Source organism: Sinocyclocheilus rhinocerous, unplaced genomic scaffold (genome assembly GCF_001515625.1).
Source record: "Sinocyclocheilus rhinocerous isolate Xijiao unplaced genomic scaffold, SAMN03320098_v1.1 scaffold3477, whole genome shotgun sequence".
Lineage (NCBI taxonomy): Eukaryota > Metazoa > Chordata > Actinopteri > Cypriniformes > Cyprinidae > Sinocyclocheilus > Sinocyclocheilus rhinocerous.
Window position 1 is genome coordinate 355,822 of NW_015667279.1, and position 19,290 is coordinate 375,111.

The window sequence follows — 19,290 nt, forward strand, 5'->3', positions numbered from 1 at the left end:
AGTCTACAGTCCGATGTTTACATTTGATTTTTCAGTACACATCTGCTTGACTGTTGACAGTTCGACAGGTCAGTAGCCAGTATATTGCCAAGACAATCAAAGAGCAAATGAAAGAACGAAGGCATGTCTGAGTTGGACCGACCGGCCAATCACCATGACAGCCATACAAATGCAAGGTACTGTGTAGTGCGAGAGAAACACAGGGGAGATTCCGTGACTGAGATGACATTGCTCCCATTTTTAACTGCATACTTGGTAAACTGGTTGTGGCTAATGTTAGACTGGGTTCTGATAGTGGCCTTTATGCACCACTCCCTGGATGACACGTTGTTTTTACATTTATTTATAGGGCCATTTGTGAAACACGGTGAAAAATTTATGTCAGAAAGGCGTTCTGTATTCTCAGAGAAATATGCATTATGATAAGCAAAAACATGCACAGAAATGTGTTAAATATAAGGGTGTGTGCAGTCTTCGACGGTGCAAAGTAAAAAAGAATGCTTGCTCGACCCGCCAGCTGTTGACATGCGGATTATGAAGAGAATGCACGCTGTTCGTATAGTTCCTCTATAGTCAGCGACGGTGCTGGGAATAGTTGTTTATCATTCTTTCCATTCAACACAGCATTTAGCAGTGCAAGCACCACACTAGAATGCTTACAAGTAAACATATTAGATGAGAAGAGGATCGTTCTATGTCAGTGTGATCTCATAAATAGCAAAGGAACTTGGAAGAAACAGTATTTCCTCATCACCTGAAGGAGGAAGTGCACATAGGAAGAACTCTTTGTTTCATTGGGAGAACTTCATTTTACTGTTTAACTAACTAACTAAGTGGGAGTAGCAACATATAGGCAAGCATTTGTATTCCGATAATTCTGTGTATGTGTAGATCTGTGTAGTCTCATATTTCTGATTATATTGTAAAGAAAGAGTGTAAATTTATGCTTTGCCATCAGGATAAGTTCAGCCAAAAAATGAACATTGTCATCATTTATTCGTCCAAACATGTATGACATTCTTTCTTCTATAACTCAAAAGGAGAACATACTGCTGTTTCCTTACAGTAAAAGTCAATGTGAAAAGCTCAAAAAAAATCTTAAAAGTACAAAAGTAGACATCATAAATATATTTGCGGGATATTTAAGGGCATTTTTCATTTATTTTTGAAGGTGTTTTTTTCTTTTAACCACATATAATCATGCTGCAAATACTACAACTGAATAAAATTTTTAGTGTGAACACTTATAACTGTTGTCTATCAAATCAACATCAAATATGAAAGTACAGTAAATAAACTCTACCGTTCAAAACTTGGAGTTGGTAAGATTATTGATATTTGGTAAGTATGCACTAAATTGTTTAAAAATGACAGTAAAGACCTTTATAATGTTAACAAAAGATTTCTATTACATAAATACTGTTTTTTAAAAATGTCTTTTCATCGAAGAATCCTGAAAAAGTTTGCATAAAAATATTAAGCATCATAGTTATCAATATTGATAATAAGAAATGTTACTTGAGCACCAAATCAGCATATCAGATTTCTAAAGGATCATGTAACACTTCAGAAAAAAAATAGAATAGAATAATATATTTCACAAATTACTGTTTTACTAGTAGTCTTGCTGAGCATAAGCTTTAAAATCAGCATGAGCTGCCTTTTTTGTCAAAAGCTGTTTTATGTTAGCAATAAATTCACTATAGCACTCTCTAAGGTCACTAAAGTATCTGCAGAGGCACTGTTAAACTCATCACTAGAAATAATGTATTGCCTAAAATAGAATGAAATATGTTACATTGATAACAGGAGGAGGAATTCACTACATGGCCATTTTTGTCACTTTCAGTGGCAAAACTTTCGTTACACACCAGCATAACAGAAGGTTTGGAATGTAGCACATGAGTCATACAGTATAGGCTACTTTTGTGTTACTTTATATTCTGCCTCGCATTTCCTTTTCTGTTCCACAGAAGAAGAAAAAAAGGTCATATGAGCTTGAAAATACATGAGGGTGAGAAAATGATGACAGAATTGGAGTGAACTATCTGTACGCTCAGTGAATACGCTCAGCTCTCAAGATGTATAAACACTTGTCAAATAGATGTGAGCTGTGTTTGTGTGTATAAAAGTGTGTGTGTGTGTGTGTGTGTGTGTAAAAGTATTATTCATTTGGGATTAGTAGCCAGCTCTCATCGGCCTATGAAGTAATCCCAAAAGAAAAAAGCATTAGTCCCATAGACATTAGTACACTGCACTCTCGCCGTCAAAACTCTTTATTGCAGGATATACACTACCATTCAAAGAGTAAAGATATACATTACCATTGGTCAGAAAGTTTCTCATTCTTTTAGATTTTTTTTAAAATAAATAAATGTTTTGTTCTTCAGCAATAGCTCTTTAAGATGTTCAAAAGTGACAGTAAAGATGTATAATTTTCCAAAAAGATTTATATTTCAAATAAATGTTCTTTTGAACGTTCTATTCCTCAAAGAATCCTGAAAAAAAGTATTACAGTTTCCAAAAATATATTAATCAGGACAACGGTTTTCAATATTGATAATAATAAGAAATGTGGTAACACTTGATCAATTTCCACTATTAACTAGTTGCTTATTAGCATACCTATTATTATCATATTGACTGTTTATTAGTACTTATAAAGCACAGATTCTGCATAACCATATTCTACATCCCTAATTATAACCAATATCTAAATTTAACAACTACCTTACTAACTATTAATAATCAGCATATTAGGAGTTTGAGGCAAAATTTGTTTGTTTATAGCGAGAATTTGACCTAACAAAATAAAGTATGACCAGAATTGTTTCTTCAGCACCAAATTATATTAGAATGATTTCTGAAGGATCATGTAACAATGGACTGGAGTACTGACTGCTGAAAATTCAGCTTTGCCATCACAGGACTAAATTATATTTGAAAATATATTCAAATAGAAACCAGTTATTATGATTTGTAATAATATTTCACAATACAACAGTTTTTACTACATTTTTATGCAAGCGACATCTTTCAAAACATTTTAAAAAAATCGTATATCACCCCAAATTTCGAACAGTACTGTATGTGAGCATTAATTTGTCTCATGTACAGTATTTGTGGTGTTATAACTGTTAGTGTACACTCTTAAAAATAAAGGTTCTTTTATGGTATCATGAAGCAGCTTTATTTTTAAGAGTGTATGTTTCTCAGAGGGTGCAGAAATCAAATCTAACCAGATGGTTTATTATTTGTCTGTTACTTTGTCATTATTTGAGATCAAAAACACATTATGAATGTGCAAGTCTGTGTCTGTAAGTGGCTCAGTGTTCAGCCCTAAGTTTGAATGGATCTTAAACTCTTGTGCACGTGTGGCAGTGGGGATTGCCGTTGTTGTGGTGACCATATGGCTGAGGCTTTGTCTCCAGATGGTGGTAACAGAGGATGAGGAGCCATGCACACGTACCATTTGTTTGTGTGTGTGTGTGTGTGTGAACTCCAGACAGCCACACCCAAACAAATCCATAAGCACAACTGTTGAGAGACGAGGTGGAAGTATATACATGGGACAGATGCAGAACTAGACAAACATCCTACATCCGAGATTCGCAATAGGTGATAACATTAGGTCTTTTTCACACTGGCGAGTGGAGCATATTCATTTTAGTGCCCGTATTAACAGGTCACAGTCCTCACACTGCCCTCATAAACAGAACAATGCAGAACCTTCAGTACATGTAGAGGTTTGTGTGTTGAGTTTGGCTGTACTTAGCAGAAAAAGGTCTTGAAAATGCACTCTAAGCTTATTTATGAAGCAGCTAATCATCCACTGTACAACAAGCACTTGAAAATATATTTAGAGCAGTAAAAAGGTTAAAAATCAAAATGTAGGTTTTCTTTTTAGCACAAACGGAAAGGGATGCTTCTCGGTCACTAGGCCATGAAGGTAATAAGATCCAGACAGAGATCCACGTGAACACACCTGTGATGTGGCAGTGTCACCTGACTTCCTCTAACAGCATCAGGTGTCTGCTCCTCTCTGCTCTCCTGCTGCCGCCCTGTTTTATTCATCTTGACAAGCTTGTCCACCTGTGCTTTATACCTGCCTGCAGTCTACAGAGAGACTGACAGAGACAACATTGTCCAAAATCCTGGCAGAGTGACAGCACTGAAGACCAGAACACATTTTGAAGAGGTTTGGCAAGGGACTAGGGCTGTCAATTTAATCTTTCTTTCTTTCTTTCTTTTTAATAAATACATTATTCATTCTTTCTTTGTTTAATAAATACATTATTCATATGGTAATTAAATAAATATAAACAAATCTATCTATCAGTCTGTCTGTCTATTGAATAATTATAAAATAACATACTACCACTACTAGTAATAATAATGTTAAATATTTTATTTATTTAACTGGCATATAATATATAGGCTACAATAATTTATGTAGTAAATAAAGTGTGTGTGTATCAGGGTTCATTCAGATTTTTAAGAGTGAAATTCGAGAATATATGAATCCTAATTAATATATGAATTGAATATATTAATATTAAATCATACAGATCATTTAATATTAATATATTGCATTAATATATTAATTAGAATTTAATTAATGATTCCATTAACTGATATATCATTACTTTGATTAATAATTTAAACGTTTGACAGCTGTACATTTGCATAAGGATAAAAATTTGTCTCTATAGGGATAAAACATGTCGTACGAATTACATTAAATTTTGCTGATACATGTGACCATTGACCACAAAACCAGTCATAATGGTCAATTTTTAAAAACTGAATAAATAAGCTTTCCATTGATGTATAGTTTGTTTGGATAGGACAATATTTGGTAGAGATACAACTATTTGAATATCTGGAATCTGAGGGTTCGAAAAAAATCAAAATATTGAGAAAATCGCCTTTAAAGTTGTCCAAATGAAGTCCTTAGCAATGCATATTACTAATCAAAAATTTATTTTCGATATATTTATGGTAGGAAATTTACAAAATATCTTCATGGAACATGATCTTTACTTAATATCCTAATGATTTTTGGCATAAAAGAAAATCATTTAATATTAATATATTGCATTAATATATTAATTAGAATTTAATGAATGATGCCATTAATTGATATATCATTACTTTGATTAATAATTTAAATGTTTGACAGCTGTAAATTTGCATAAGGATAAAAAATTTTCTCTATAGGGATAAAACATGTCGTACGAATTACATTAAATTTTGCTGATACATATGACCATTGACCACAAAACCAGTCATAATGGTCAATTTTTAAAAACGGAATAAATAAGCTTTCCATTGATGTATAGTTTGTTTGGATAGGACAATATTTGGTAGAGATACAGCTATTTGAATATCTGGAATCTGAGGGTTCGAAAAAATCAAAATATTGAGAAAATCGCCTTTAAAGTTGTCCAAATGAAGTCCTTAGCAATGCATATTACTAATCAAAAATTTATTTTCGATATATTTATGGTAGGAAATTTACAAAATATCTTCATGGAACATGATCTTTACTTAATATCCTAATGATTTTTGGCATAAAAGAAAAATCGATACTTTTGACCCATACAATCTATTTTTGGCTATTGCTACAAATATACCCGTGCTACTTAAGACTGGTTTTGTGCTCCAGGGTCGCATATTAGTTAAGTCACCTTTATTTATATAGTGCTTTATACAATACAGATTGTGTCAAAGCATCTTTACAGTATTAAACAGGAAAATAGTGTGTCGATAATGCAAGAGGACAATAGTAAACACTCAATTTTACAGTTTAGCATTGATTCAGTGATGTCATTGTCCAGCTCAGTTCAGTTCAAATAGCATCTGTGCAATCAAGTTGACAATATTGCCAGAAATTAAGTGTCCCCAACTAAGCAAGCCAAAGGCAACAGTGGCAAGGAACCAAAACTCCATCGGTGACATATTAGATACATTGTCTCTCAATGCAGGGCCAGCATCACATCAGCACCTCGTCAGACACACAGCAACCATTCTCTGCTGGTGAGAGACACTGGCTCCACAGTCAGCATGATATATGACTCCGCTAATAACCTACCGATGTGCTGTGTAGGGTCGCAGTCAATAAGCTGTCCAGCCTTGCCATAACACTACATTATTAGGTGTTAACGCTGGGTAAATAAGCTCTCCTATACTAGCATAGCACACTGCCCGGAGGTAGTATCAGTAAGTCAATAAGCTATCCTGTTCCACAATAATATACTTCACCAAGGAACCGAAGAGGAAATAATGATTCTGATAGTGGTTTGAGAAGAATTGAGGTTTTGTTGAACAGTTCTTGTACCTCAGTGTTGTTTTCTGTACAAGACATGAATGTACTATTGACACCATACAGAAGGCTTGTACCGACAGACAAAATCGTGTATCGATGATAGTCAGAGATATCGCCTGTGGATATCTGTGCAAGACGATTATTATTATTATTAGGCTAGTAATACTATCTAATTGATATTGGGGCTTATTTCTTATTCCATATTTCTTTTTCCGCTTTTTTACAGTGTTGTGCATTATAACCAATCACACACGATTCCGTTGAGTTTATGAATGCAATGGTCAATAAGAGGCGTTCAGAGGATTCGTCGCTGAAACACCGGAGTTCCCTATCGAGCATTCACTCTACATTGCGAAGATCGCGATGAGCAGGGGAGGAGTTCCCACCGCGATCTTCGCAATGGCTCGTTCCCGCTCTCAGGGAACCGAGGTTGCGACAGTAACCGGAGACGTTTTGTTGTTCAATGCGCACGCTTGCTGACCGAATTTTGCTCTCTCGTGAATTCTCTCATCATAAACAACAAAGTGCAGATGTACGTGCAATGTAAGTATTAGAGATGTATTGTATTCATCATACAGAGTAGATAGCTTCACTGATTATAACAGGAGTGTTTTTTAAAGTGCATAAACTCGTGCTAGACTGTCAGTAATGATGTTCTTTGATAATGTAAATGTTTTTGCTCGTTTTCTGTAGCTGCCGTTTGAATAACTGACGAAATGTAAGCATTATAATTAGTAACTTACAATTTTTCTATTAAATTGTTATCATATTAAAGGGGTCCTATTATGCTTTTTCACTTTTTTAATTTTAGTCAGTGTGTAGTCGTTACTTCACACCCCTGAGTATAACACAACGTTGCTGGGCGCCGCGGACAGACGCCGAACGGCGCCGCCGGTGTCCCTACACTCATAGAAAATAATGTATTTGAATTTTAAAGATGTGGCGCGACGCGACGCTAGGCTGGGGAGAAAGGTATTGTAATAATGTAAATTATGTGAAAAATAATGTCGTTTTTCGAACCACCAAGCATGAGAGCATGTTCTAGTACACCCCCAAAACAAAATCAAGACTTTGTAAAAGAGCATAATAGGACCTCTTTAAATAAAAATTCAGTCATATTAAAATATGCTTCTAGCCTTACCCTGGAGTTGGTTCACTCTCTGGCTATGAAACTAAGTAAGTAAATAATTAAATAAATTAGCATGATAATATCGTGTATCGGCGATCTCACAGACTTGACGATATGACACTACCATACAGTACTTTGTCATGAACTCTGAGTCTGTTTAGTGCAAATGGACTTAATATAGCGAATATAGACACAAAACATCAAATATACTTTAACATGTCCATATTTAAAATGATTAACCTATGATATGTTACTCTACTAGGACACCTGTGTGAACTAAAGGCATAAAGTGTGTCTAGATACTAAGCATCTCGTCGGCAGACACAGATGTTTCTGTGTGCGCTGCGCCTGAGGAAGTCTCTAAAGTCTCTCTGTATCTTTGTAATCCAGAGAGCAGTGTTCACAAAGCTCTGCTCAGTCTGTGCCTGCAGGCCTCAGACACCTGGTGAGAGTTTTGATGTTTTTATTGTATTTTTCAGGTGAGTCACTGCTTGTGAAAAACTTTCGCTGCAGTCTGGTGTTTGGGTTCTGGTTTATTGCTGCACCTTTCTATCCACTATGGTTTAGACGTGAGGTTTATTCTAAATAAGACAAATACTCTTTTTCTGGTATTGCGTGAGAGAAAAGCTGAGGGAGATGTCTTTGTCTCCTAAACTGTCTAAACTGCACGTGGATATTGGTAATACTAGCTGCTTTCTCACTCAGACTAGTATAATGTGATAAATGGTTCAGTAATGCTGTTATACTTGTCCGACTTGGAGCTAAAATGCATCACAATCTGAACCCAACTAAAACTATACATACAGTGTCACAGTAATGCGAGGTTGCTGTGGAAACAGGTTGGTGATAAGTGGGGTCATTTGATTACTCGTATTATGGTTATATTACTTTCAGGTTCTAAGGTTGTTTGAGAGGGTTACTGAGGGGAGGAAGTGGGTTTTCAGACTCTCAATATACTGTCAAGCTGCAGACTAAAAAAATGACCAAGGAGGGCTCCTAAAATTAAACATTTAAGATTTTAGTTGACGAAATAATAGTTAAAGATGATTGTTCAGAAGTGGTTTAATTCCCATTTGTTTTTTTGGTATAAATGTCACATTACATTTGGACTAAACATATAAATATATGGACTAAATATATTACACTAATATTATACAAATATATTAATAGCTAAACAATGAACAATGATATATTTCAGTTATAGTTAATATTTTATATACTGTATATATTTTTTTCTAAATATATTTATTTTATATATAATTATGTTATTACATTATTATTTTACTGTATTATATTTTAGTGAAATATTTGAATGTTTTTAAAAATGCATTTATTACAGTGCAAATTCAATGCAAACAAGCATGCATTTCTAATTATAATCAGTTGTTCTTGGTTAATTCTGAATTAAACAAAAATGAGCTGTGATTTAGTGATGGAGTCAGTTGTGAAACGGTTTTGAACTATATTTACTCAGTCAGCAAGTCTGATTCAAACGGCTATATAAACTTTTTGACTGACTCATTAAAAAGAGCTGGTTCATAAGAGTCATTTGGTAGTGAATCGGACATCACAGCTCTCAATGTGTTCATAACTATTGGCGGCACACAAGATGATGAAAGATGCACACAAACTGCATATGAACACACAAGCTTGTACCGACTGCCTAGAATATAAATTGTCATAGATTCTTTTTTATTTATTTATTTTTTGTGTTTATGAACATATTAGTCACAGTTCAAAAGCCTTGGACATTTTGTCTGTGTGAATATGTGTGTGGGAGAGAGATTGCTATGGGGATGGTGACTTTTAATCATCCTTGAGAGCTCAATGCATTAGCTTCTGATCTCTAAGCAATACATCACGTCATTTCACTAATAAGTAATGTTTATGAGATATACAATTCCCGGACCTCATGTACACGCACCACCCACAGAAATTAGCACTTGTAACACAGAATGATCATTTCAGGGGCAGGGTTGGGAGTTAGTATTAACCGGGAGGGTTGTTGGGCCTGCTGTAAAGCCTAAGGCCAGCCCGTTATGCCCATCTCTGACCCGCCTGTCTGCCAGGATCCCGCTCTGCCTCCCACTCACCCTCCCTGGGCAGCCCGTCTCGCTCTCCAGCCAGCAGGTTTAATAACAGAGGCTGTCCTGATCTCTGTAGGGGTCCAGACACCAGACTAACGTAGTGAGACAGGGAGAGGGGTGCTGTGTGTTGCATACTATATAAGCTACGTTCAGTCTTTATATGCACACCCACACATAGACGGTCACGTGTAATGGATGATACCGTCTGCACTCTGGATAAATATTTACACATTTATGCAGATTAAATATGAGGTCACACATGCACAGACAATGGTTTGTGCATCTCTATTGTTTTTGCCTTCTTCTGCTCAACATATCCCTCCATATGAGCACAGGGGTCAGAGTTCACCGCCCATCACCCCGTCCACATGCAGGCCCCTGGGGCCTGATGGTAATTAATTAAATGTGAGTTGGTAATCTACTGTTTGTGGATCTTAAGACAAACCTGGGCCTGTAGTCAAACGACTAATTAATATAATCCCCATCATGTGATCTCCTCTTGAGGTGCATGCTGGGCCTTTTCTTTCAGATGGCACAGATGGTTTGAAATTCTATTGAACCAAGAAACGCATTTTCAGATGTTGGAGATTTGTGAGATATGCATGATGCTCTACCAAGATTTGCATTGCTATTAAGCTAAAATTTGTACACAGTTCGTGCTATGGGTTATGTGGCTTGTTGAGGAGAGGTTTGCTATTACTTTTCTAAGTGATCATATTTAGGATTTATGCCTGGCAGATGAAAAAAGGAACTGGAAGGAACTTGCGCCATAGTGTGGGACACGAATATCGCTAGCCAGGTTTCCATCCACCAGTGTTGCTATTCTTAACTGAAACTAAAACAAAAGCTACTGAAAAGCAATTTTGTTAATTGAAATAATGCTGAAATAAAATATAAATATAATATGAAAAACCTAAAAAAAAAATTTAAAAAAAAGTAAACAATTCGCAAACTAAATAAAATGTTATAGTTGAAGTACTACAATTACTAAAACTTAGATAAAATAAATAAAAGATAGATAAAAGATAAAATAAGCTAAATAGAAATTTTTTTTTTTTTAAATTAAAAACTAATGAAAAGACCAAATTAAAATTAAAACCAAAAATATGTATATCTGACTAAAAATAAATACTATAGGTAACACTTTATTTTAGGGTCTCTTAACTAGTTGCTTATTAGCATGCATATTACTAGAATATTAGCCATTTATTAGTACAAATTAAGCACATATTAATGCCTGATTCTACATGACCTTATTCTACATCCCTAATCCTACCCAATACCTAAACTTAACAACTACCTTTCTAACTATTTATAAGCAGCAAATTAAGAATTTATTGAGGGAAAAGTCGTAGTTAATAGTGAATAAGTGTTCCCTATTCTAAAGTGTTACCATACTATAATAGTATATAAATAAAATAACACCGCCGTCCCTACTGTTCTATGCATATTTTAGGATGTTACATAAAAAAGCTGGATGGAAACACCAACATACAAATACATTTTCAAATAATACATAAGGTGTACGCTCGCTCACTTAAGGTGGATACATTAAAAAAAACTTTAATGTATGCATTTGTCTGTAAGCTATAATATATATATATATATAATATAATATATATTTTTATTTATTTATTGTTCTGTTACAAAAAGCTAGTTTCATTTCTATTTTGCAGCAGTTTTGCAAGAAAGTGATGATTTGCTTCTCTTGAAAACATGGGATCTAACCACTGCCTTATTCACATATGTTTTTTTTGCGATATTGTTTTTTCACATAAATTGAATTTGCAACTTGGATAAACGCATATACAGACTTGCCGGTGAGCTCTTTTGACTTGGACCAGTAAATAGCCACCTAGCAACTGTGTAGCAACCTTAGTATAACCATAGAACAATGCCCTGGCAACCACTCAGAACACCCCGAAATCTTCTGAACATGTAAACATCAAGAATGTTTATTATTAAACTATAGAATTAGATGTGCGCACTGCAGAACACGCACACAGTTTAATGTTAGTCAGCAGACTGAAGGGAAGGTGTTGATGACTTCCTGCTATTTCCACTCCCAGAAGGCTGTGCGCTCATAATCACAAAAAGACCTCTATGCAAAGACCCACGCACAAAACCCTTGCCGCAGTTTAAAAATAACCAAAAACATTCTCCCTGCTGACGCATGTTACCTCCCACCAGATTCCTGTCAGGAGGGCTCTCTGTTCTCCGTTACCTGCTCATCGGCTAAAGCAAGTCTTGTTTTTTCCTTTTTCTAGTCAGACATATCAGCTGTGATTGTTTGGATCTTCTGAACAGTGAATATAATGTGCTGTGAGAGAGGCTTTGATGAATCTGCCTTTTAATCTGATTCCGTCTCGTGACCCTTGACCTATTGCAAGTTCCTTGGACAGATTTATTACAATCCTTGTTTGTTCATCCATCCATTCCTGCCTCTTGGTTTTATTATGATCGGGTCTCTTCTGTTTTTTTCCAACCTTATTGCTCGATATAAACATTCAGCAATCAATGTCATATTGAATTCTTTCAGAGAACATTGAAAATAATAAATCTAAATTTGATTTACGGGGATCAATTTTCTAAATGAGGTCATGGTGATGTGATACTGAGGACAGATGGTGAATCACAGCGAGGCACTTTGTATCTCCTTGAATTCATTTTTAGTAACAGGGAACAGTATTTTATGCCAGTGTGGTGTATACAGTAGATCATTCTAAATTTAGTGGACTAATTTTGGAGTTGTGAGGTGGAGAGTCTTTCTTTATGAGGCCAGTCGACAGGAGGAATTGGATGGAAGGAGATGAAAGAAGCACGCCTCTCAGTTTTGTTCAGCTGAATCTTAAGGACACCTTAAATGTTGTCTGGGAAGCAAAATGAGGTTCCCTCTCTATATTCAATTTCAGTTTTTTTGCACCATTTTTTTTTTTATTCCCAGGCTGCAATGTAATATATGTATTGGTGGGTCTGTACACTTTTATTTTTTATTTGAAAGTTTTTTTGTTTTGTTTTTTTCAGCAAGAATGCATTCATTTAACCAAAAGTGACAGTAGAGGCTAAGATTAATGTTACAAAAGATTTCCATTTCAATTAAATGCTGAAACTTTCTTTTCATCAAAGAATCCTGAAAAAAAAAAATAGCATGGTTTTGGCGAAAATATTAAGCGGCACAAATGTTTTTGATATTCGTAAGAAATGTTTCTTGAGCATCAAATCAGCAAATTAGAATGATTTCTGAAGGATCATGAGACATTCAGCTTTGACATTACAGAAATAAATTACATCTTAAAATATATTCAAATAAAACAGTTCTTTTAAATTGTAATAATATTTCACAATATTTATATAGCCTTGGTGAGCATAAGAGACTTTCAAAAATGTTTTATAAATTATATATATATTATGGACACATATTTGTAATATCAATGGTTTAATATTGTTGTAGTTTTCTTAGCAAATATTCATATATATGACTAATTTCAGTGTAATTATTCAACATGTATACACACACACACAACAGGTTTTTCCCCTCTCTCTCTATATAAATATAAATAACTAGTTTCTCTCTCTCCACAGATGTAGATGTCTCCGTGCCCTTCCCAACAGGCTCTCTTCAGAGAAGAAAAAAGGGCCTAGCTGGTCTGCATCAACCAAAGCAGAAGTCCAAACCAGCGCTGCTCATCGGCCTTCCGCAGGATTTCCGGCAGATCTCTTCTATCATAGATGTGGACATCTTACCCGAGACGCATCTCCGTGTCCGTCTGCACAAGCACGGCACCAACAAACCCCTCGGCTTTTACATCCGAGACGGCGTCAGCGTCCGCGTCACTCCCCAAGGGGTAGAGAAGGTTCCCGGCGTCTTCATCTCCCGCCTGGTAAAAGGCGGTTTAGCAGAGAGCACAGGATTGCTGGGAGTCAACGACGAGATTCTTGAGGTGAACGGTATCGATGTGGCAGGTAAATCACTGGACCAGGTCACCGACATGATGGTGGCTAACAGCCACAACCTCATCGTGACAGTGAAACCCGCAAATCAGCGGGTGAACAACACGATGCACCGTGCGAGTAAAACATCTGCTGGCAACAGTTCCGCTGGCTCGGGAAGCTCTGCCCTCTCACATGACTCCGCCCCCAGCCCCGCCTCACAGAATGCCAGCCAATACAGCAACAGCAACAGTGTGGCTGAGGGTGACAGTGACGATGATACTGACCTCATCCTCGAGAACGACAACCTGTCGACGTACATGCCACACCGTATGACTAATGGCAATGGCAGCCATGCTAACGCCCTGTCGTCGGGTGCATTTGCGCACAGGCCCCTCCCCCAAAGTGTTTCCTTGCCCAGTAGCAGCTCTTTAAGCTCCCTGACCACACCCACACACAACGGCAGCCCCACCAAGACGAGCAGTAGCCAAGAAAGTATGAGAGAGGATGGCAACTTCATTACGTTGTGAGCTACAGTAGGTTTTGAAACCTTTATGCACATTTATAAGAAAATGAAGGAACTATTATATCATTGACTGTTATTTCTCAGCCATTACTATCACAAACAACAACCTATTCACATTCTTCCCCAATGAATGAGGACCCTCGGCCGCATGGGTTGCACAATCTTGCCCGTGTGTGAGGGCATGTGGCTGTCACTGTATGGAAGTGCCTTATGGCCCCCTAGTTATTATTTCTTCTTTTGGGACAAATCAACCATATTCATCTCTGTTGACTCAGAAGTGTGCTAGCTACTACTGGGGCGCCTGATGTTAACACTTGCACCTCAGAGGCCGTCAGAGACAAACCAATTGCCTCTGTGGAAATGATGCGTGTCTTGTTTTGGATTCATTCTCACTTTTTATGATGCCTCTTGCGTTGATGATGATGGTAATGATGATGGAAGATGATGATGAGGAGGTGGAGGAAAATATAAGTGTTAAACCGGATCTGATCAGTGTTGATCATGCTTGTTTGCTCATCTCATCTCATTCTGATGCTGATCGTGCTTTCTCAAACTCAAAATGTCTACCAAATGTGCTCTACATGATGATTTTAAAGTGTTTTTTTCTAATCAAGTCATCAATTCAAAGCATTTATTAATCACATTTTTAATGTCTCGAGATGGGAAGTGTAGATCATTCCAAATATGAAAACATTTAAAGATATTTTTACTCTATTCTGTCACTCTATTGTTTGTATAAAAGCCATTTTAACTCCCAAGTTGGCTTAGTTTTCACATTCATCATCTCTGGTGTCAAAAAAGCAAGGACATGGAAACCTCTTTTTGGGTTCCTCTTCTGTCTAATGTTGCATTAAAAGTTTATTCACCCAAAAATAAAACTTCTTGGAAATGTACTCACCCTCATGTTATTCCAAACCTGTTTGACTTTCCGTCTTCTGTGGAACACAAAATAAGATATTTTGAAGATTTTTGGTTACCCAGTAGTTTGGATACCATTGACTTACAAAAAACACAGATACTTTTCTCAAAATGTCATCTTCTATGTTCTACAGAGGAAAAAAGTTAAACAGGTTTGGAACAACATGAGGGGAGTTGATAAAATGTTTAAAAAACATTGACACAGGTTCTTTCTTGTTGAAGGATGTCAACCCGGTTTTCCCTCTTTGTTTTTAGTTTTTCTCCCCCTCCGGAAAAATAGGAATCTATATACTTAACTGGCACCAGTGAGGTGTAACTTCAGAAAGACTTGACCTCTCATTGACTCAGTCTGTCCATTCTCCGGTGTGCTCAGTTTTTCTGTAAAGAGCAAAAAAAGGAAATTCTTTTCATGTTTGGAAAGGCCAGAATTCTGCACATTGGGACTTTTTTCACACAGTCCACTCCTGATGGCCAAAGCTGTGAGGCTTTCTTAGCCACGGTGAGTGTGTGCTGCATGAGTGTGTTCGCTCTTATTTTTAAAGTATAATCTTACAGAAACGGCACTGAGGTGGATGGACACTGTCAGTCCTGGAGCCAAATATTGGTTTCTCTAATGTCCAACAGACCCGAGTGCTGTTTTCAGGCAACGAGCTCCCAGGTGAACGCTTGTTTAGACTGTGGAGATACCGGCCTCGGGACGTCCTGCGCTTCAAAGGCTGTCTATCAAACCATGATGGAGAAAGGATGGTGAAATGCATTAAAAAAATCTCAGCGCTTTTTCCAGCTGTACTGATCAGCTAATTCTCCTTCATCATAATAGTTTTAGGAATAAATGAAGATGTTACTAATATATGTGACCCTGGACCACAAAACCAGTCATAAGTAGCACGGGTATATTTGTAGCAATAGCCAAAATATACAAATACAAAGATTGTATGGGTCAAAATTATCGAAATAAAATCATTAGGATATTAAGTAAAGATCAAGTTCCATGAAGATATTTTGTAAATTTCCTACCGTAAATATATTAAAACTTAATTTTTGATTAGTAATATGCATTGCTAAGAACTTCATTTCGACAACTTTAAAGGCGATTTTCTCAATATTTACAGTTTTTTGCACCCTCAGATTCCAGAGTTTCAAACAGTTGTATCTCAGCCAAATAAATCTCATTTAAAATTGACCCTTATGACCGGTTTTGTGGTCCACGGTCACACATTTTTTTTTTTTTAATTATTCCAAATGTTTTGAAGGACATCTTGAGTTTTACATTTTCAGTTAGAAGCAGGTACCAGTAAAATGAATCAGGAAGCCAGTCTTTCCGTGTCATAAATGATGGGCGTGATTCATGAAGGTGTAGCCTCATCTGCTCAGCATTATCTGGTTTAACTTGATCAGCAAAACAAATGAGGTGTTACTTCGCCACAGAACTGACATTTATCAAGGTAGCCTTGAGTCTGAAAGAGAATGTAGTTTATTTGAACAATCTAGACGTAACATCTGCGCAACTGCACACTCAGTGACTCATTGCCTGGGGTTTTCACAGCAGACAGTGAGGACAAATGAAACCAGAGGGTGATTTGAAACGTATAGCAAGAGACATCTGGAGAAGCGTGAACTGTCACTTTGTTTTGTTTTCTATATTTAATTGAATAGGTTTTATTGGCATACTCTAGATGAAGAGAGAGCTGGATTTTAAAGAGAAAGTGATGGCATGTAAACTACATAGAACAGCACACAACCGGAGCACCGATAATACCACATGAGCATTATGTTTTTTGTGTATGTCAATGTATATGTATAAATAGTAATATGAAATGACGGACACTTTTGTACACTAGAAGCCCTTTTTTATAAAAAAAAAAGAGCATTTTATATATGTGTAAAATATGGAAAGTATTTTTCTTATTCTTGTACTTTTGTATGTATATTAGAATTCTGGAAAGGAGGTTTCTATTTCTTTTGAGTTTCACAAACAAAACTAAAATCTTTTAGATGCTTGTGTTTTTATTATAATCAGATGGGTCAAGGTGTACAATACTGTGAATGTTATACGCTGATTATAAAATGTTCTATCAAGATAATAAAAGTATTTAAAATGTATTTAGGTTATGTATTTTCTTTTTACAAAATTTAAATTTTTACTTGAAATTTTGCAACGATTAGTATGATCAAATCAATCTATATTTTGTCGCTATAGTCTTTTAGTAATTGTGTATTTTGAATGTTTGTAGTTCATATATTTAACCAAAATGATAGATGCATAGAATTTTTGGGACCTGTGGTTTATGTTCTTTATAATTTCAGAGAAAATATGGAAAAACCTGGTTATTTCTTTTTTAGCAAGATGTAGAAGCTGGATGCACTTCACCCACAGTACAAAGAATTTGAGCATTATTGCATTACATATAAAGGACACATTAGATTTGTGATACCTTCTCTCAGATTGCAGGAAATCAATAATCGCTCTGACTAGAGCGATTGTGATTCTCAACCTTTGTAACACGGGCTGTGATTTTCCCCCTCTTGTATGTCTATTAAAATCATAACAGAGTTGCTTTTTCTAAAACAGAAAATTAGGACTGTTAGTACATTAAAATAATCGTAATTAATTGCAAAATTCAGCATGCTAAATTTGCTCCTTTTTAAAGAAAATAAAATCTGTTTTCGTGATTCCACAGATGGTCTAAACCAGGGGTGCCCGAACTCGGTCCTGGAGGGCCGGTGTCCTGCAGAGTTTAGCTCAAAATTGCCTCAACACACCTGCCGGGACGTTTCTAGCATGCCTAGTAAGAGCTTGATTAGCTGGTTCAGGTGTGTTTGATTAGGGTTGGAGCTAAACTCTGCAGGACACCGGCCCTCCAGGACCGAGTTTGGGCACCCCTGGTCTAAACATGCACAACTGGACATTGCTGACATTTCTTCAGAACTTAATTTTGTCCCTCATCTAGCCTATAACTTTATAATAAACACATCAGCAAAAACCCATAATTAACCAATACAAATGTTCAAAGCCACTGACATCTGTTGAGGGGACAGATTAATTGTCGGTTTTGTTTGTCAAAGTTGTAAACTGCTTGTAGAGTTCCTGATAAGTACAAAATAATATGCAAATGTGTAGCATATTATCTAAATATAGTATGCAAATATATTTGGCATGTTAACTATATATTCAAAGTAATTTAAATAATACATATAATAAGACATATTGGCATTCGAGGTTTACTGAGGCCCTCTAGTGGACCCCGGTCATCGGTTGAGGTGTGAAATGGCGCTCTCTGCTGTCTAATGCTGGTAGTGACGATTCAAACCTGTTTCTATAGTTACGGCTCACGATTCTCACCTGCAAAATTTACATAACAGCTCATTTGTAAATTGATACAGCATAATGAACATGCACAGAAACACACCAAGAAAGTCCATCAATCTAAGCAAAATGCTCAACGGCGGGTTTTTTTTGGAAAGACTGGTTATACTGGTTATCACTGATGATCCGGGTAACCGATTAACCGATCCTTTCAGGTGTGAAAGCGTAAATGCTCTCAGTTGTACATTAATTTCAGTTACGTCCTTAAGGCCATGTTTTTGTAATTTTTATGACCTACATCTAGAGATGTAAATGTAATCCAATATTAGCCTACCTGTAAAGGGGAAAGTCAGCATACAACTTCCCGCTGACATGTTTATTTGTAAAAGGACGGCAAGGCTTCAAGTAATAATAAAAATAGCTAATTACATTTTCTTTCAAATTAAGTGTTTCTCTTCTACTTTACCTGATTTACTATCACTTGACCCGTGTTTCAGTGGGTGATGGCGGATCTGTGGTGGTCAACCGTGAGCTTTATGAAGAGGAACTTGATGTGACGAATTTCCCACATTTAAAGAGCATTAAATATTTACTGCTCTCCATGCTTTAAAGCTTAGTTATGAGTTTAAGAAGATGGCAAGCTATGGTCTTATAATTATTTATAAACACCAACACACATAATGTGATTTTTTCACAGAAGGGCCAGAGGTGATGTCCATGTATTTCAACATCCAAACATCTCAAGAAAAGCAGCCCATCTTCAAGAAGGGGGTCAAGAGAAAGTCTGAAGGTGCAGGATCATCCAGGTACAGCTTCTTAGAAAGACTAATGACCTGCTGCATGTGATGGACCATTAACCTTTCACTCCCTCATCAAACCACCTATGTGCATTAATTCTCTTATTTTCCCTATATACAATATACAGTACGCAGAATAAATATTTCTGTTAGATTCAAATGCATTTATAAAATACTACTGTCAAGTCTCTCTAATCAATTGCGTCTTTCCCCCACAAACATTTTTAGTGCATCCAATCTGCAAAATGAATTCATGCAAATGTAGGTG

The 19,290-nt window shown here is 36.3% G+C and overlaps 1 protein-coding gene across 1 annotated transcript in view; it reads left to right on the forward strand.

Annotated features, from left to right (window-relative positions):
- Positions 1-14,893, forward strand: part of pard6a (par-6 family cell polarity regulator alpha) — a 35,352-nt gene extending 20,459 nt beyond the window's left edge. Inside the window, exon 3 of the mRNA XM_016545221.1 lies at positions 13,127-14,893. Coding sequence (XP_016400707.1) covers positions 13,127-14,004 — 878 coding nt within the window. The 3' untranslated portion in view covers positions 14,005-14,893. The remainder of the gene's footprint in view (positions 1-13,126) is intronic.
- The last annotated feature ends 4,397 nt before the right edge of the window (positions 14,894-19,290 follow it).